Here is a 21,047-nt window from a genome sequence, read left to right on the forward strand (position 1 = left end):
ACTTTGCGGTATTTACTATGTAGATGAAATTATGAAATGGCATTTTCACTGCTAAAATGTTCTAAGGGAGTAAATGAATGTTTTGTCTATTAACTAAGTATGGTCTAAAATGAGGCTGTCAATTATAAGGGTATAAATTATGCAGCTTACAGCATCCCATGGTACTTTTAAAAACAATCAATGGGTGAAATTTACCTGCCTGATTTCAGGAGCCTTGGCTTTGGCAGACCACAATGCAATGGGCAAAATGCCCCTAACAGATGGGATACAGCTCAGGACATGCCAGAAGATCAGCATGCATAGTAAGAAGGAATCCTATGTCAACTTCTCTCCAAGTCAAACCAAGTCTGTGCAGAGCCACTCATTTATTATTAGGAAAGCAAAACTACTTAGGAATTTACCTTCAAAAGTTCCCAGCAACCATGGATTGACATTGTAGAGAAGAATAAGTAGATTTACACATGAAATCACCTGCCAGGTATGAGTAGTGAGCAGAAGGTTCTGTGGCAAAGCTGCAAGGTACACTGTGGAACAGTTTCCCTGAACTAAGAGGCAACCAGTCCTTAACCTCCAGCCAGACAGAAACATCCACAAAAGCAAAATGTCAAGCAGATCCCAAATTCATTTGAAAGACGAACAACACAGCCTATCTAAGAAATCAAAAGTTGAGCAGGCCACAACCACAAAGTAAACAAGCACAAAGGAAGAAAGAGCACTGCAATGATCTGTCCTTGTCTGGAGCTTAAGGCTCAGCTACTGAACTCAGCTGGTCCCTCAGCCATGGCCTTGCCTATTCCCATAGATCACAGCAATTACTGGAGTAAGTATAGTGGCTCCACGTGACCAGTATATGATCCTCAGAGAAAACCCAGGGGAAAATTTAAGCATATTTCATTCTATTTAAAACATGACAGAGGTGAGAGATTCATGTTGAGCCATGTAGTCATAGGCAAAATATGCATTTTTCTGATTTTTCTGCCCAAACTGCTAAGGAGAAATCATCATCAGGCATAACCCTCAGTGATCTGGGCACAGAAAGAACAGAAGCCCAGGAAAACACAGAAGTACTTAGAGTTAACAACTCTCCTTTTTAACAACACAGTCACTAAAAGGCATTCATATCAAATATGCTTCAAAAACGTGACCTATCAAAAATACACCACATTCAGCACATTTGCGCCAATACACACTAGAGAGAAATGAAAGGCAACTAAGAAAAATCTGAAGAGAATAAGGAAAACACTAGACTGTGTATAAACTCACCTCAGGAAAGTAAAGACTATAAACCGGATGTGTTATCTTTGATTTGGTTTCCAGCAAAGCTCTCTCTTTTCGCTGTATACTTTGCTGTAATTCTTGCCACTCCTAGTAAAGTGAAAATTAAATATTTGATTTAAGCAGGTTTTCAACCATTCTGACAGGTGTCCATCTTCTTCCACATGGTACCCCTGAGACTGCTAACCACTACTGAGTTCAGTCCCACAAATCTGATCCTTTCCCTGCTCAAAATGTACAATGCTTCTTTCCATAAATCAAATCTAACCCACCTAGCATGAACTACAACAGCCAACTGTGATTTGACCTGGGCTTGTCAGTCTCCTGTCATTGCTTTTCTTCCTGAATTTTTAATTCTAATCATTTCAAAATACCTAAACTACTCTACCTCACCAGCTACTTCACTCCTAAATCCTATTTGGATTTTTATTTTTTCTGTACTTGGCAAATTCCTACTCATTATTCTTTCAAGAGCAGCTAAAGTCTAAAGCATGAGTTCCTGAGTCCCACAGACCACCCTTTACCTCAGGGCTGAGGTGATCATACCTTCCTCGGTGCCATCAGTGCCCCATGCACAAAATGTGTACTCTCTTTTGTACTATAATGCTTATTTACAAGTCTGCCTTGCTCATTAGGCTACTATCACTCAAGGGCAGAAACTACAGCACATTTGGCTTTGCATTCCTATTATCTAACAGTGCTTGCAATGTGACAGATAATGTTACTTGTATAACTGTCGATAGAATGAATGTTTGGGTTTTTTTTGTCATCTGAGGAAACCAGTTTAACAAAACCCTAAGAATCACTCTACTGGCCCTAATATACTTACAAAGAAGTATGGCACCTCTTCCTCAAGGCAAGGGTGAAGGAATAATTTCTTTGATAGGTTTTAATTTCCTAGAAATCAATTTAATTCCCAAAGGACAAAAACACCCATGAAACAACAACTGCTAAAAACAGTTCCTCCCATCATTTGCAAGGGCAACTACATTATTTCCTTATACTTTTATCCTTTGCCCTTTACCTTTTCTTTTCCTTTTTTTTTTTTTTGGCCTCTGCTTCAGAGGCTATTCAGGGAATCTCTTAAACTCCTAAACCACAAGGTTACTTTTAAATCTATGACCCAGTCAAGAAGGATACCACAAACATAAAGAAAATGGCTGATCAGAGAGTTCCCGCTGTGGCTCAGTGGTAATGAACCCAACTAGTATCCATAAGGATACGGGTTTGATCCCTGGCTCTCCTCAGTGGGTTAAGGATCTGGCGTTGCAGTGAGCTGTGGTGTAGGTTGCAGACGTGGCTTGGATCCCGCGTTGCTGTGGCTGTGACTGTGGTGTAGGCCAGCAGCTACAGCTCCAATGTGAACCCTAGCCTGGGAACTTCCATGTTCATCTGCAGTGAGTCTTTAAGGACTCCTATTTGCCCATGAAACATTCTTTTCTACAGCCTTCTCATAAATCATGTGCAACTTAATGCCATGTCATGAGATTTTTTTCCTATTCCCTATACCCTCACAATCCTATTCCCTATACCCTCACAATCTTAGTTCCTCAGTGACTCCTTTCCTTAATGTCTTACATACCTCTTGAAACAAGGTGGCATTCTGTAAACTTTTTCCTTAACCAACCTCTTGACATTAGAGCCTATAGTAATGTTTCTTTACCCTCAACATTTCCCTCAATTTCTGGTATCCTCTTCCAAGTAACTGCTACCTATTTTGTAACCCATCTTTCCTTATTCATATTTCCAGTCATCTTTAACACTGAAAATTACCTTAAGAGACCAAACTAACTTCACCACAGGCTCAGGTCCTACTCTATCTAGCAATTTAAGATTTAAGAAAATTAGGATTTCCAAACCTTGTCAGAAACAATTTTTTATTACAATTAATGACTACCATCCCTCAAAAACATTCTTAGAAAGTAATATAAGATTATAAAATATACTGGTATTGTTTAAGAGAAGCCAAAAAAAGTAAGCAAGCAAATGAAAAATCAACAAACCCAAAACTACCCTCAGAGGTATAATTCCAATTATTTAAACCTATAAGTCTTACTGCTTCATCATCCTTGTTTTGCTTTTCATCTTGCTCTCTATCAGAGTCTCTGTCACTACCATCATCTTTTTCACTTTGAGAGTCTCTATTGGTTTCTTCTTCCTCAGAGTCACTGCCTTTGTCAGAAACTTCTTCTTCATCTTCTTTTACTGCAGCTTCCTAAAAGGAAAAAGCAACCACAAAAGTTCTGCACAGCTCAATAAATGTATCATTCTGAGTCCCTGGAACTAATTTACTGTCATTATAATTAAAATGGTTCAAGATTACACTTTTCCTATTCATAGAGAATTTTACAGAATTATAAATATTCTTATGTATAACAACATATGGGAGTCAGACTGAAGACATTTACCATTTGGCTTATTTGCCCACTATCAGTTATTTGATTCATTCTTCACAGTTTGTAAAACAAAAATATTTTATTTCTATTTGCAATATATACTACCGCAATGGCTAAGACAGCTCATCTTTCAAAAACATCAATTATACAATATATTTTATTTGAGAAGAAATGAAAAGTTTATAGAGAAGTACTGGTTTGGGAGTTTAATATAATCTTTGATAACAGATAGGAGTAAAATGTAGTAAGGAGACAATGTCCCAGACAAAATACTTACTACTCCATTTCAAAAAGCAAGAAAAAGAATGCAAATTAAATGCAAAGAAAGCAGAAGTAAATAACACAGACCAGAAATCAATTAAAGAGAATGCAGATATACAAAAGGGAAATTCAAACTAAACCAAATGTTCTCAAGAAGATTAATAAAACTGATAAGTTTTATTAGCCAAGACTGATAGAAGAAAAAAAGAGACTATATAAATTACTAATGTTAGGAATAAAAGAGCTATAACTACCAATTCAAAAGACAGTAAAAATAAGGACGATATGAATAACTTTGTCAACAAACGGGACAACATAGAGGAAATGGACAAAAGCCTTGAAACACACATAAACACATTACTGGAGTTCCCGTCGTGGCTCAGTGGTTAACGAATCTGACTAGGAACCATGAGATTGCAGGTTCGATCCCTGGCCTAGCTCAGTGGGTTAAGGATCTGACGTTGCCATGAGCTGTGGTGTAGGTCGCAGACACAGCTGCAGCAGCTACAGCTCCAATTAGACCCCTAGCCTGGGAACCTCCATATGCTGCAGGAGCAGCCCTAGAAAAGGCAAAAAGACCAAAACAAAACAAAACAAAAATTTACTAAAGCTGATATAAGGAAAAAAGTAGTATGTGTTAAAGAAATGGACTCTAGGAGTTCCCAACATGGCTCAGCAGAACAGGAGGCATCAAATAAACAGGAGTAAATCTAATGAAAGACGTCATAACTTCTGCCAATAAAAATCACAAAACTCTGAGAAAAATTAAGGAAGATCCAAATTAATAAAGATAAATCATAATTTTGAGTCGAGTCAATATTGTTAACACTGAAATCTGTCCCATAATGAACCAAAGATTAAACAAAATACCAATGTAAATTCCAGCAACTTTTGGGGGTGGGTATGTACCCAACAATGACTTGCTGGGTGGTAGAACAGGTGTACATTTAATTTGTTGATAGAGCCCACTTTCTAAAGTTGTACCATTTTATATGCCTACCAGCAAAATGAGTCCTGTTCCATGTCATCCAAACTGATACTCGGTTTTACCGGTCTTTTTAATTTGAGCCACTGTGCTTGATCTGTAGTGGTATCACTGTGTGTGTTTTTGTTTGTATTTATCTGATATGTAATGATATTGAGTACTGGATATCCTCTTTCATTTTAGTGTGTATTAGACTTCAATAAAGATAACAATACTCTTTAGATAAGGTAAAAAACTTACACTCCCAACAATTCCATTTGCCTGCTTTTGCTTCTGTTGCTTTGGTTGTGATAAGGGCACAGGGGTAGATTTTTTCTTTAAAGGTTTCTTTTTTTTTGATTTTGCAGTTTTCTTGGGTCCTTTACTCTTCTGCTGCCATCCTCCTTTTGTCCTGTTCTTATTAGTATCACCCTGCTGTAAATCACAACATACATATATACACTCAGAAGTTATGGTAATAGTTTCATTTGGGAGACATAGTAAATTCTAGATGGAAATGGCCAAACTAAATGTTCAAAGTGAACTACTCTCCCACAGCAATATAAATCAGAGAACGGTTCGTTCACTAGGAAAGGTAAGAAAACGAGTTTTTACCCCATCTTCTGCTGGCTGTTCCTCTGCAGCACAGATGGACTGCTCCTTTTCAAACACTTCCTAGAGGTAACAAGAAGAAAAATATAAAGTCTGTCAACCTATATTTATCTTTTAAATAAAGAAAGCAATCTCTCAATCTTTCACTATAAGTTTTTTAAGTGCCGACTATTGCAAGGGGTGGGGACAAAGACACAGGAGACTTTAGCAACTACTAAATGTGTGCGAATTTAGCAATCACTAAATGATACTTTAGAAGTTAACTTCTGAAATATGTCACATCTCTTGAGTATAGTTTGAAAAGTAAAGTCTACTTAAATTTATAAATATGATATAAAATATGTAAATTCATTATAAAGTCAGTCTTATTGTATAATTTAAATTTTAAATTTTCTCTTTTATACAAATAGTAATCAGATATGACTACTTTAAAATTATGAGAATTTGAGTATATTGTTATTCTCTAACATTAAAACTTCATGAGATCAGTATTTATTTATGATTGTAAGTGATATTGCTGATATTACTGATATAACTAAGAAGTGGAATACTGGAGTTCCCATCATGGCTCAGCGGATAACAAATCCAACTAGCATCCACAAGGACATGGGTTTGATCCCTGGCCTAGCTCAGCGGGTTAAGGATCTGGCGTTGCCGTGAGCTATGGTATAGGTCACAGACGTAGCTTGGATCCTACGCCACTGGCTGCAGCGTAGGCCAGTGGCTACAGCCCCGATTGGACCCCTACCCTGGGAACCTCCATATGCCAAGGGTGTGGCCCTTAAAAAAAAAAAAAAAAGATGAGAAAAAGATTAAAAAGAAAGAAGTGCAATACCAAGAAATCTACAAATCCTAACAACATACCCACCTACCAAATAATCCATTTAGAATCAGTACAGAAGCTATAAATTTAGGTTTTGAAGTCCAATAAGAATCCAGTAAGAATCTATATTAGAAGACATCAACGATGTGGGTTATGTTTCATAAACTCCCTAGAATTATTAAAGCTAACAAGTAAAAACAATGATGCTGGGCCCTAAACTGTTGGCCTAAGGCAGAGGCCAGCAAACTATGGCCCACTGCCTGCTTTTTAAACAAAGTTTTACTAGAACGACCATGCTCATTTGAGAGTTTAGCAGTTGTTAGAGACTGCATGGCCTGTAAAAATTGGCAAATAAAGTCTGCCAGCCCCTCACCTAATATTATCATCTCTGCTTCTTCACTTATTAGTTAGGTTCTAATACCTAATTACAGTGAGATATAATTGATACTAGAATTGAAAGATAAAAACTTGATTCCTTCCCTTTTGCCAGAGTACTTCTGCTTTTTCTTCTACCAACCACTCCAGAAGTATCAACAGCCCAAGGCAAGTTTTGTGCTCATTTCTTAGGCTGAGAATTTCAAAGCATGTGGGTAGTATAAGTTGGAATTCCAAACCCAATCCTGGCCACTGGCTTAGGGTTTCCTCTTCTCCCAGGAGGCACCTCTCATCCAGTGTCCCTAATATGAATGTTTCCTTAACACCTGCCGCCATAAAATCAGCCTCTCTGACATGTCCAAAATACACCTTTCCTACCAGAGGTTTCAAACATGGGTTTTCAATGCAGCATACATTTCTGGCAGATGCCCAGAGATCCCAAAGTAATAGGCTAAAATCTACCACTGGTTGAATAAAACTGAATTGAAATACTACCATCTATTACAATTATAGTTGAAACTTAGGAGTTACAGTTGGCTTGGCTTGGGAGGTAATATAAATATGTAATAGAAACTGAGAAAAACAATGTAGGAAACATTTACAATAGGATTGGATTTATTTATTTATTTATTTATTTAATTTATTTATTTATTTAGGCTTTTTAGGGCCGCACCCTCAGCATGTGGAAGTTTCCAGACTAGGGGTCGAAATAGAGCTGTACCACCGGCCTACAACACAGCCACAGCAACTCGGGATCCAAGCCACGTCTTCGACCTACACCACAGCTCATGGCAACGCTGGATCCCTAACCCACTGAGCAACGCCAGGAATTGAGCCTGCACCCTCATGGTTACTAGTCAGATTTGTTTCCACCGAGCCACTATGGGAACTCCCTATTTTTTTTTTTTTTCATTATAGTTGGTTTACAATGTTCTGTCAATTTTCTACTGTACAGCAAAGTAACCCAGTCACACACACACACACACACACACACACACACACACATTCTTTTTCTCACATTATCCTCCATCATGTTCCATCACAAGTGACTAGATATAGTTCCCTGTGCAAAGACCAGGATTTCATTGCTTATCCATTCCAAATGTAATATGTAAATCTATTAACCCCAAACTACAATATGATTGGATTTAATGAAAAAGAATGAGAAAAGTATATATATATATATATATATATATATATATATACACATGTGTATGTATATGCACTATAAAGGTCCAGACATTAAATAGGAGCATGGAGAAAGATATGACAGGATTTATACAAGACTGAAATTTGGTCATCTGGGTCTGACAAGGAGCTTTCCTGAGGGGGGCAGGGAGAGGTGAGTTAAAGGATCCATGAAAAAAAAAAAATCATTTAACTCTGTGGCTAGTCATAAATCAAGCTATCTAAAGGGTTAAGATTCACGAGTTCCCACTATGGTGCAGTGAGTTAATCTGCTGCAGAGGCTTGAGTTCAATCCCCAGCCCACCACAGTGGGTTAAAGGATCCAGCACTGCAGGACAGGTTACAGGAGCAGCTCAGAGTCAATCCCTGGCCAGGAACTTCCATTTGCAGCAGGTGTGGCCATTAAAAAAGGTGGTGGTGGGAATAAGCTTTAAATTTGATGATCTCAGAGTGGTAGAATTTTAGGTGATTTTAATTACTTCCTATACTTTTCTGCATCGTCTGAATTTTTTTCCCAGTCATGAACTTTTCACATAATGGGAAAATGCCATTTTTACTGTACTTTTTAAAATAAAAAATAAGAGTAAATTCTCAAAAATTGACTAAAAAAGAGCAGGTAATGAAATTCTCAACAATAATCAATAATTAATCTCTGTACAGCCCTTTACAGTTTAAGAAAGACACCCTCATGTTTATTATAACGTTTTATATGGAATTAACAAATCATCACATGAAGAATTAATCTGTTTTCCAACTTTATATGTGTGAAAACTATGAAAATTAAAATTACAAAACAGCTAACAGAACTTGCAAAATTACATTTTGCTACAATAGTTTTGACTGGAATGTATAACTTAAAATGAAGAAATAAATATAAAAACCTTAACACATAACTTTCAAAGCATAAAAACACAGACTACTTACTGCCATTGTTTGCCTTGTCAATTTAACCAACACTGTAACTAAGGATCCTACTGTGATGTTGTTGCTATCTTCATCATCCAGTACTATAAAAGCAAAAAAAGTATAGAGTTTAAAAATAAAAATCAATCTCTATGTCAAGGCAAACAGCAAAATTTAACTTACCCAAGTCAAGCTGGTACTTCAGTATTTCAAACATACAGAATTTTAAACATACTGAATTGAAAAAAAAAAATTATTGCCTATACACTTTGTATAAAGCTCTCAAGTAGATGCCTTCAACAATGTACTGATTTAATCCTTAAACTAGATCTATGAAGCTTTTTTTTTTAGCCCCACTCATGACATGCGGAAGTTCCTGGGCCAGGGATCCAACCTATCCATACCACAGCAGCAACCCAAGCAGCTGCAGTGACAGTGCCAAGATCCATAACCCACTGTGCCACAAGGGGACTCCTTGAAGCATTATTATCATTTCCACTTTAAAGAAGAAACAGATGTTCAGAAATAAAGTGAAATGCCTAAAGTCACATAAAAGATCTTTTGGCACTGCCAAGTTTCAAACTCAGATCTTTTAGAACAGTGTATAATGTGAGGACTACCATAGCTTTCTCTCAGTCTCATTCTGTCACTCAATTAAACTGTGCAAACTTTATATTCATAAGATTTTACCTGTATGATCAAAGCCTGCCTGTCAGACTAGTATCCTAGGAGTTTCTGTTGTGATGCAGTGAAAACGAACACTACTAATATCCATGGGTTTGATTCCTGGCCTCAATCAGTGGGTTAAGGATCTGGTGTTGCAGTAAGCTGTGGTGCAGGTCACAGACCCGGCTTGGATCTGATGAAGTGTGGCTGCAGTGTAGGCCAGCAGCTGTATGTAGCTCCGACTGGACCCCTAGCCTGGGAACCTGAACTTCCATATGCCACAGGTGCAGCCTAAAAAGAAAAAAAAAAAAAAAATACTAGCATTCTAAGCAACATCAAAGATACTTTTTTTAAGGCTAGAACTTCAAAATATTTCTCATATTAAAAAGCACCTTAAAATATTTTTGCAATGTTTCTGCAATTTTTAATTTTTTAAAACTACATTTGCCACACATACGACCCCAGAAGTCTAATAATAAAATAAACTTAACTACAAGCCCTTTAAAGACAGAAATGATTCTAATACATCCTTGTTTTCTTGACGCCCCCCCAAGAATGTTCTCACAACAGCAACTTAGTAAATGTCAAAGCTCAGAACAGTATCACAATGAAGGAATGAAGCAGATATTCTCTCACCATTTGAAGATATGTTCAGCTATAAAATGGGACACACAAGAAAATTATGTAGGGAGAAAAACTGTCTTTTTTTTTTTTTTCACTCCAAGATAGAAAATCAAGAAAAAACACATGAAATGCGGCATAAAGCACAGTAATTTCCAAGGCCTAATTAATATAAATAAGTCTTTTTTTTAAAGTAATTTTATACTAACAATAGGTATATTTCAAATACCTTTCACTACATCTGGAAGTCTCTTTCATTCTGTGAAAAGTTAAGGTCTTCATAAAAGTTGTGGGAGAAAAAGGAACCCTATTACACTGTTGGTGGGAACATAAATTGGTGCAACCATTGTGGAAAACTGTATGGAGATTCCTCAGAAAACTAAAAACAGAACTACCATTTGATCCAGCAATCCCACTCCTGGGCATCTAACCAGAGAAAACCATGACTCACAAAGACACATGTACTCCAATGTTCACCGCAGCACTATTTGCGATAGCCAAGACAACCTAAATGTCCATCAACAGAGGAGTGGATAAAGAAGATGTGGTACGTATAGACAATGGAATATTACTCAGCCTTTAAAAGGAAAGAAATAACGGCATTTGCAGCAACATGGATGGACCTAGAAATTACCACGCTAAGTGAAGTCAGTCAGACAATGAGACACCAATATCAAACGCTAACACTTACATGTGGAATCTAGAAAAAGGACACAATGAACTTCTTTGCAGAATAGATACTGATTCACAGACTTTGAAAAACTTATGGTTTCCAAATGAGACAGGTTGTGGGGTGCAAGGATGCAGTGAGAGTTTGGGATGGAAATGCTGTAAAATTTGGTTGTGATGATTGTGGTACACCTATAAATGTAATAAAATTCATTAAGCAATTAAAAAAAGATCTTCATAAAAACTGAACTAGGGAAGAGTCCTTAAACCTAATCCCATTATGAGGATAATAAATGTAGGATTCTCAAAACTACAATGTATATACACCATTTTCCATCGCAGTAAATCTGACAGGTAAACTACAGTTCTGCAAAGTCTAATTAAAAGTTATGTTATTAAATGAAGTATTTTGAGAATCTTGAGCTAAATAAACAAGAGGCAATCTATCAAAAGGGAAGCAACAGGAAACCTCCCACTCACCCTGTGATTTTATGTCCATAGTCACATACGGGAAACTCCCAAGGACAGCCATAACCTCTTCATATTTTTCATCTTCGAGGAAGTGCAACAGATTGTGACGATCTGATTCTTTTAAACTCACCAAATCCTGGATAGTCTTAATTTTGTACTAAATTTAAAAAGAGAGAGAAAATAAATTCCAACATCATAAAACTCTTCATAAAAGTTAGCATGTTTACTAAAAAAAAAAATCCAACACTTAGACAAATGTTAAGGATAATATACATTTCAAAACAGAAAAATACAATTTTACGCATTTCAAGGCCTTTTTCTTTTTTTGTCTTTTTAGGGCCACACCTGAGGCATACGGAGGTTCCCAGACTAAGGGCTGAATACGAGGGGTAACTGCCAGCCTACGCCACAGCCACAGCAATACCAGATCCAAGCCTCGTCTGCGACCTACACCACAGCTCACGGCAATGCCAGATCCTTAACCCACTGATTGAGGCCAGGGATCAAACCCACAACCTCATGGGTTCCTAGTCAGAGCTGTTTCCGCTGCGCCACAACAGGAACTCTGATATACTTATTTTCTGAATGCGTGATTTTTTTGTTCACACTCAACTAATAAACTATTGCCTGACCTTTAAGCCACAAATGAAATAAATATAACGTGTACAGTACATTTTAATTAGTACAATTATTTTTGGCAACAAAAAGAACAAAGTGTTAACCGCTAAATACACTGACCACCACGGTAATAAATCATTACAGTAGTAAAATATTGTAAAATACCTAATCAAGAAAGTGTTAACGGAACTACCTGAGGGATAGTTTTAGAATGTTTAAAACGCTGTAAACCTGAGAAGTTCATAATAACCATTCCTAGAAGTTTTTTCATTCATGTTATCTTTAAATGGTATGACAAGCTGCTTAAAGTAATTTAAAGTAGCAAAGAATTACCTTTTTGTGATTAGAAACCCTTCTAAGATTGTCCTCTTCAATGTGAGGGAGTTGGAGAAGGGGTGACTTAAACTGCTGAAGGCCTTGCACAGCCATTTGGGAAAGCTTCATGCAGTTTTCCAGGGATGCCAAAGTTGGAGCACGAAACTCCCTTTCTTAGAAAGAACAGAAGGAAAAGCAAAAACAGGGCTGGACTTTTTATATGTTCAGGAGTACACAACTCATCACAAAAACAAGATACATGTAAACATCCTTAACACCTCAAATTTTATGATCATGGTACTGATTTTCTTTTAAAAGTTACTGGATAAGACACAGAAAATAAAGAAACTTGGTCAAGTACACATTATCCAACAACAAGCACTGAAAACAGTATTTGCATCACTTCCAAAAATAGTAAATTATCAGACATTATTGTTATCAAGAACATACTGACATCACGCCAAAAACTGACATCGTCCCTAACAACAAACACCACCATTTCTTTTAAGGGTTTCTTTCCATTAGTGACCACAAACTCCATTGATCTTTTTTCCCTTCAAGCAAAGAACATTACATGTCAGATGAATCATTCTTACATCACTTAAAGAATTATTTCAAACTCATTGTTAAACTAGTTCTAAAAATATTCAGAGGAAGGAAAACAATAAACAATAAAACAATAAAAAAATAAATTCAACAATAAATTGTGATATTTTATGTAATGGAAAATACAGGAAAGAAATAAGAAAAACCATGAACAAAACTGGGAAAGCTGATTCAACTTACAGACAAAATTACACTAAGTACCCATAAATCTTAAAACTATGAAGTATAATCTGTATGTGCTTGCAAAAAAAAGGGAGAACATAATTATGCTTCCTCCTCACCTTCACGGCTCCGGGCCATTATTATCAGTTGGCAGATTACATTAACCATTTCTTGAAGTAGAGCAGGGCATTTTTTCAACATAAACTGCTGATCTGCAAAATAATAAAATACCTGAAGTAAATCATTCTTCCTTTAGAGTCAAAACATCTTTATCACCTGTGGTCTAAGACTAATGCTAAATTTAAACTGTCCCACAAATTTTTCATATAATCGGAATTTTACAGGTTGAGCACAATAGTTTCTCCTCAATGGCACTATATCAAAGATCAATCACAAAACCCCAGGTCAGATTAGATTTTCAAAGGCAAACTTTAATATTATGGTGTTGAGCTTTACAAATTACTTTCTAGCTTTTTCTTTTGAAAACTATCTTAATTTTAAATTTAACCATAACCTTACTAATTTAAGAACTTAAAAATCTTTCCTCTTGTGCACCTAGGGTTCTATAATTACAGATACGTCCAAAGACTAAGCTGAGAATAAATGCCAACTAAATGGAGAGAGAGGCGGACAGGAGAAGAGGGAGACACTCTTTTATACATACTGCATATAATAATGATTAAATCTACCTTAAAAAAATCTGTCCCCTGTTCCTTAACTGGTAAAATAGAGATGGTTCCAAAACTGTACAGAACATTAGGAACAGCATTACTAGTTAACTTGCAACTCCAATACACAATGCCTGAATAGTGGTCCTTCATTCCATCATAAGTAGCCTATCCTGTCATTAACCACAGAGCATCAATTAACCTTGTTTTCAAAAGCATTTGATTGCATGACTGCCTTAAAGGTTGTGGATGGGATGGGGTGGTTCATTCAGAAAAGAAAATTTATTCCCTAAGGACAACAACTTTTTAAAAAAACTTTCAATTAAGTAGTTCACGTCGTGGTTCAGTGGTTATAAACCCGACTAGTATCCATGAGGACATGGGTTCGATCCCTGGCCTCAGTCAGTGGGTTAAGGATCCGGCACTGCCATGAGCTGTGGTGTAGGTCCCAGAGTGTAGCTCAGATCTGGCACTGCTGTGGCTGTGACTTAGGCCAGTTGCTGCAGCTCCGATTCACCACTAGCCTAGGTGAATCGGATTCACCACGTGCAGCAGGAGCGGCCCTAAAAAGTAAAAAAACTTTCAATAGAAATAATTTAAGTGAGAAGTTCCCACTGTGGAACAGCAGAAAGAACCCATTTATTATCCACTGAAGATGCAGTTTCAATCTCTGGCCCTGCTCAGTAGGTTAAGGATCTGCCATGGCTGTGAGCTATGGCATGGGTCACAGACGTGGCCTGGATCCCCTGTTGCTGTGGCTGTGGTATAAGCCAGCAGCTGTAGCTCTGAATCGACCCCTAGCCAGGGAACCTCCATATGTCGCACTTGTGGCCCAAGGGAAAAAAAAGACAGAAAGAAAAAGAATGCAAATGAAAAGAGATGACACTCATTCATGACGTTCCTGAAAACACCACTGTCCCAATCCCCTACTTTTAAGTAGAATAAATAGCTTCAAGTATTTATGAAGCTTTAAATAAACATTAAACAGACACTTTATTGGTAACTACTACTGGAGTGGTGGTGGTAGTGGTGGTGTTGATTGAGATAACTCTTGTGAAACCCATTTTTTCTCCCCCTAAAAAGTTTATAAAAATCCTATTATAAAGAATCATGAGTAATTATTGCATAATCTGCAACTGACCAAAGATTTCTCATATAAAGTATTCTCTCACCTTGAAATGCTACATTTTAACATTTGCTGAAACACCTGACTTACTAAGATCTTCAAAGAATTTGTGAAGTAATTATGTATGTAGCATATACATTTGTTTTTAAAAGGTTCTTGAGTAATTATCTGACTGAGCAAAAAAGAACTGTGACAAAAACACTGTACCATGAGATCTAATTAAGTCCACTGCTTTTGTACCACTAAAACCCTACAGATATTAGAATCACAAATACCTTCTTCAAGAGTCTCAGGAATTTTCATTCTAGCAAGATGAGACAGTAAAAGAACTCTGGCCTTCAGACTATATGGGCAGGTAAGTGGAGGCTCATTCTTCTTTAAATTAATGCTGCCAATTTCTCTGATTAGCTAGAATAAATAAAATCATTATTCAAATAATGTATACATTAAAAAGAATTAACTTCAATGCTTAAATGTTTACCAAGAAATTGGGAAGCAAGCCTAACCTGAGGTATTAGAATATTATCTGTTGGTCTGCTTGTGGCATCTTTATTATACTGAGGATCAAATTCAGAGGCTCCAGCCAAAACCATGATAAGACCTAAGAAAACAAAAGAAATATGAAGATAAATAAATCTGCTCACCTACTAATTTCCCCCATGATACGTGATTAATCTAGAGTGAGGTAGTCTTCCAATCACACATAATGCTAAAAGCATCTGAACTCCACTATTAACAAGTATTAAATTTCTTCCATAAAAGAAGAAACATCTCATTTTTTAAAATGTGTGCAATACTACCTATCACAAGTGAATAGGGCCCAGAAGCAACTAGGTGCATTAAAATCACCACAAATAGCATCTGTTTCTAAACCTAAGCCTGTATTCCAGAGAAACTTTCTATACAGTGTTAAGTATTCTATGTGATGTTACTGCTTTTAAAAAAGGGGGGGGGGGGCTCTATGATTAAATAAAGCTGAGAAATAGTTAAAAAGAGTTTCAGGTTTCTTCACTTCATGACTCCTCAGAGCCTTGAATAAACTAAAATACACTAATTTATAGAAATGTTTATTATGGAACCCTGGAGGGTTTTGTGAGAATAGTGTTCCTTCAAATACACATGATTTGAGGTCACATACATTAGCATTACTCTCATTAGTCCATACAAACTCTTTAATGACTGACACTATTGTCATCAATCTTACCTCACAGCAGAAAATACATGCAACATCCTCACAAGAATTCAGGACAGTATAGACATTAAGTATGTAGACCTTGAGTTTTCACTTCCTAGTGGAATAGCCTAACACAATATTCTTCACCTCTCTATGAGCTTCAGTTTCTTCAAATGGGCCTGACACACAGTCAATATAACAATGTGTGCGAGCTTTGACTGTTACTATTCTCGAATGTTTACATGAAAACAACTGTTCCTAGACAGCTATATAAATGATGCCAATGCTAAAACCAAGGATATAGAGCCAAATCTACTAGCTAAACAATGCTTTTCTGACAGAATTGTGTAAGACTAAGTACCACCCTCAAAAATGAAACAGCAATCAAAATCACTGACCTAAATAACACATTAAAACAGATGACAAACATGGAACATTTTCATGAGGGAATAGGCTTATATATTAATATTTTAGTCCAGCAAAAGGAAGAGTGGGCCTGTGCATAAGGGAGGGTAACATTCACTCATTCCTCAGAAATAAAAGATCTGCTCATTCTTCAGAAATATAAGATCATCTCACACAGACATATGACCCTGAGGAGCTGAGAAGTCTCTTTCTCATTACCAAGAAAGTTAGTAAAATTGGCAAAAACAAAATACGAAAAAGTCCACTCCAATTTTTGGAAGAAAAATGCATCTTCTAAAGGTTTCCTTGTAGCATAGCAGGTTAAGGATCTGATGTTGTCACTATAGCAGCTTGGGTCACTGCTATGGTACAAGTTCAATCCCTGGCCCAGGAATTTCCATGTGCCACAGCTGGTAAAAAAAAACAAAAAACAAAAAACAAAAAAATGCATCCTCCAGCAAGGCACAATTTTAAAATCTTTGTCGTCTTCTTTTTTTTTAAGGAGGGGAAGGGAGATGTCTATCTGTAATTTCTACAGAGCAATGATTCTGAAAGGCAATACTATATACTCCAGGGATAAAATTTACAATGTTAGCTTTATGGGATCAAAGAAAGTATTTAGGATGGTACCTTTTTTTTCCATAATAAATTCTGAAATAAGACTCTGGGAATGAAATATTCTGGCAGATCTCTCTCAACACACCTAAGATATCTACTTATTTTATACGATGAACACAGTATAATGTACTGGTTTAGAGCTTAGGAATCACATTGCCTGGGTTCAATCCTGGCTCTGTCATTTACTGTGTATCCTTCGGTTGTTTCCTCATCTACAAAATGTTTAAAAACATCACTTATAGGAGCATACAAAGATTAAATGAGTTAATGAGTTAATACATATGTAGTGCCTAGCAACAAATACTCAAGAAATATGGAGTTCCCATCGTGACTCAGTGGTAAACGAATCCAACTGGGAACCATGAGGTTGCGGGTTAGATCCCTGGCCTTGCTCAGTGGATTAAGGATCTGGCATTGCCATGAGCTGTGGTGTAGGTCACAGACGCGGCTCGGATCCGGCATTGCCGTGGCTGTGGCGTAGGCCGGCAACCCCAGCTCCGATTCCACCCCTAGCCTGGGAACCTCCATATGCCGTGGGAGTGTTCCTAGAAAAGGCAAAAAGACAAAAAAAAAAAAGAAAAAAAAAGAAAGAAAGAAATGTTTACTGGTATTATTACAAAATTAGTCCACAAGAAGCTTTACCAAAAAATTTCCAACGGGGAAAATATATATATATATACATACATATAGCTGGGTAAATGGGAATAATAGGACACAGACCAAGAAATGTGACAAAGGATGCTGGCATTTTCCTCCAGCTTTAGTTATAATGAACTGAATTAAAACGGTAAAACGGAATTTTTCCAGTTGAATATATATCAACTCCACATAAATGACTCCGAAAATAATCTAATATCACAGCTACTTAAATTTACTTACGTTTCATATCCATATTTCGGGTTTTATAAACAAAGTACGTATAAATCTGTGTTGTGCGTATTAGAATCTGGTCTCCACTATAGCGTATTGAGCGATACCACCAAGAGCCCTAAAACACAAACAAAATTAAACAAGAAATGAAGCATAAAAACCCCAATAAATGTTAACTCTTATATATTTACAGTCAAATTTTATGTTTGTAAACCAATTTAAAAAAACCTCGCTCTTGGAGTTCCCATTGTGGCTCAGTGATAACAAACCCAACTAGAATCCATGAAGATGGGTTAAGGATCTGGCATTGCCACAAGCTGCAGTGTACGTCATAGATGCGGCTTGGATCCCACCTAGCTGTAGCTGTGGCATAAGCCAACAGCTAGAGCTTCGATTTAACCCGTAGCCTGGGAACCTCCATATGCCACAGGTGTGGCCCTAAGACCAAAACAAAACAAAACAAAACACTCACTCTTGAAAACAAATGCCTTTTTTATGTACTTGAAATGATTTATTTGGCAAATATTTATACCACCTGATGCCTAAACACCAACCTAACTCACGCCATATACATATATACATATGGTTAAATCATTTAAATTTCCGCTAGAGATTGTTTAAAGACAAAATAGGAACGAAACAACCCATAGCTATAAGCAACATGCTGGTTCCTAACACACAGCATGTCTTCAATAAACATTTGACAAGTGTAGGTGCAATTTTATAGCTGATATACTACTTTCATTCACATTATTGCATAAAATTGGATCCTCAACAATCCTATGAAGACAGCAGGACAGGTTAATTGTTAACCTCACTATAAGACTCACAACTGAACTGTATGATCAGAAATAACACCACCAGTCATAAAAGTAATCAATAAAATCATTAACTTCACAGTATCAACACATTGAAGTACAATGCAACTGTTTTTAAAAAGGTTGGGAGTTCACATTGTGGTGCAGCAGAACCCAATCCAACTAGTAACCATGAGGTTACGGGTTCCATCCTTGGCCTTGCTCAGTGGGTTGAGGATCTGGCGTTGCCGTGGCCTGTGGTGTAGGTTGCAGATACGGCTCAGATCCCACGTTGCTGAGGCTGTGGCAGAGGCTGATGGCTATAGCTCCAACTCGACCTTTAGCCTGGGAATCTCCACATGTCGTGGGTGTGGCCCTAAAAAGCAAAACAAAAACAAAAACAAAAACGAGGTTGTTCGGTGGAGTTCCCACTGTGACACAATGGGATCATCAGTGTCTTGGGAGCACTGGGACACAGGTTCAATCCCTGGCCCAGCACAGTGGGTTAAGGATACAGCATTAGCACAGCTGCAGCTCAGGTGGAAACTATGGTTCGAATCTGATCCCTGGCCTGGGGACTCCATATGCCATGGGGCAGCCAAAAAAAAAAAAAAGTTCGTGTGTATGTATACATAATATATAGGAAAAATATCTGAAAAGGAAAACACGAAACATAGCAATGACTATCTCTGACAGAGAAATGGAGTTGAGGAGGTGCTAAAGGAAGACTTCCATTTTAAACTCTAAATATCTCTGCATTATCTCATTTGTGTGTAACTTTTAGATTAGGAGGAGGTATGGTTCAACATACTAAAGTGACATCACTTTAGAGGGACCTTTAAAGTATATTTGAATATAACATTCTTAAAATTCAAGGACTAATGGATTATATTCTAATACAAATTACAATCTTACAGGGAGACTCCAAAGCATGCCACCAATTCCTTTCCCTAAAAAATGTTAATAAAAAGAGCTGGAACTTACCACAACAACTGGAAGGATAACCATGAATGCCAACCCATATACAAGTAAAACCTTAAGTTGAAAAGGAGAGGGGAAAAAAAAGGCAAAAAAAAAGGCATTCATCAGGTAAATTACAACATTCATGTAATTCAGGAACACTTGTTTTGAGGCTAACATGGAGGAGGCACTATTAAAAGTACTCCTCATGTAGTATTTCATTTAATCCTTATTTTCAAACTCTATGAAGAAGTAACTATTATTATTTTCCTTTGGCAGATAGGAACTTGCACCATATGTAGTCGCCCCTCAGTATTTTTGGGGAACTGGTTCCAAGACATCCAAGAATACAAAAATTCAGGGATGCTCAAGTCCTTTATAAGAAGTAGTGGTAACAGCAGGCCCTCTATACCAATGGATGTGAAACATGCTGACAGGGAGTGCCAACTTCAGCTGACCCTTGAACAACATGGTGGCTGGGACACTGACCTCCTTGCAGTGGAAAATCCACCTATAACTTTGCAGTTGGTCCTCTATATCTGTGCATCCACAGATTCAACTATCAATTGTGTAGTACTACAGTCTATATTTACTGAAAAAGAAATGCACATATACATGGACCCACACAGTTTATTTAAGCCCCTGTTGTTCAGGATGAACTGTATCATTCATCCAGGTTCACCTTGATAAGTAGTTAGTGCCTTGGAAATAAATGATAGAACTTGGTTCCTTTGCCTAAATATCAAACAGAACACATAATGCTCTGTTTGCAAGTAACTCCTTTGCGTTGGTCTTAAGATTTTTGTCATACTGCTAGATCCCAAATCTGGCAGCTAACTAACTTTCTCTTGTACTCCCAGAATAATCCTAAGCATAATAAACATGCTTGAATACAACAACAAAATCCCTTGAAGACAACATGTAAATAAATAGCCACAAAATAACACTAAATAGCCATTTTTCAAAACAAATCAGACTGTATGGATTCTGTATTTTATTGCTTCAAAACTAAGTCCTAGATAATTATTTTCAAGAAAGAAATAAGTAATTCCTGAACAATATGTTAAGATAATTCCTGACGTTCCCGGTTGTGGCACAACAGAAACTAATCCGACTAGCAACCATGAGGTTGCGGGTTTGACCCCTGGCCTCACTCAGTGGATTAAGGATCTGGTGTTGCCATGAGCTGTGCCACAGATGCAGCTCAGATCCTGCGTTGCTGTGGCTGTGGCATAGGCTGGCAACTGAAGCTCTGATTTGATTCATAGGCTAGGAACCTCCATGTGCTGTGGGTGTGGCCCTAAAAAGCAAAAAAAAAAAAAAAAATATATATATATATATATATATATATATATATATATATAATTCCTGATGTTCTATGAGCTGCAGTCTTATCAATGACTAAAGTTTGATATTCTACTGCCTCCGGAAGTACCATACAGAATATACACCATTATGTTAACACATTAAAAGTAATTTAGCCTGAATAAATGTAGAATAAAGG

The 21,047-nt window shown here is 37.1% G+C and overlaps 1 protein-coding gene across 1 annotated transcript in view; it reads right to left on the reverse strand.

The window, feature by feature from the left end:
• SEC63 (SEC63 homolog, protein translocation regulator) overlaps positions 1-21,047 on the reverse strand; it is a 74,415-nt gene that overhangs the window by 13,737 nt on the left and 39,631 nt on the right. The window contains exons 7-18 of the mRNA XM_047762155.1: positions 19,568-19,618; positions 17,796-17,904; positions 15,226-15,320; positions 14,995-15,127; positions 13,045-13,137; positions 12,176-12,330; positions 11,234-11,381; positions 8,819-8,901; positions 5,512-5,571; positions 5,158-5,331; positions 3,332-3,490; positions 1,264-1,365 (exon numbers count right to left, since the gene is read on the reverse strand). Coding sequence (XP_047618111.1) covers positions 1,264-1,365; positions 3,332-3,490; positions 5,158-5,331; positions 5,512-5,571; positions 8,819-8,901; positions 11,234-11,381; positions 12,176-12,330; positions 13,045-13,137; positions 14,995-15,127; positions 15,226-15,320; positions 17,796-17,904; positions 19,568-19,618 — 1,362 coding nt within the window. The remainder of the gene's footprint in view (positions 1-1,263; positions 1,366-3,331; positions 3,491-5,157; positions 5,332-5,511; positions 5,572-8,818; positions 8,902-11,233; positions 11,382-12,175; positions 12,331-13,044; positions 13,138-14,994; positions 15,128-15,225; positions 15,321-17,795; positions 17,905-19,567; positions 19,619-21,047) is intronic.

This window comes from Phacochoerus africanus, chromosome 2, assembly GCF_016906955.1.
Source record: "Phacochoerus africanus isolate WHEZ1 chromosome 2, ROS_Pafr_v1, whole genome shotgun sequence".
Classification (NCBI taxonomy): domain Eukaryota; kingdom Metazoa; phylum Chordata; class Mammalia; order Artiodactyla; family Suidae; genus Phacochoerus; species Phacochoerus africanus.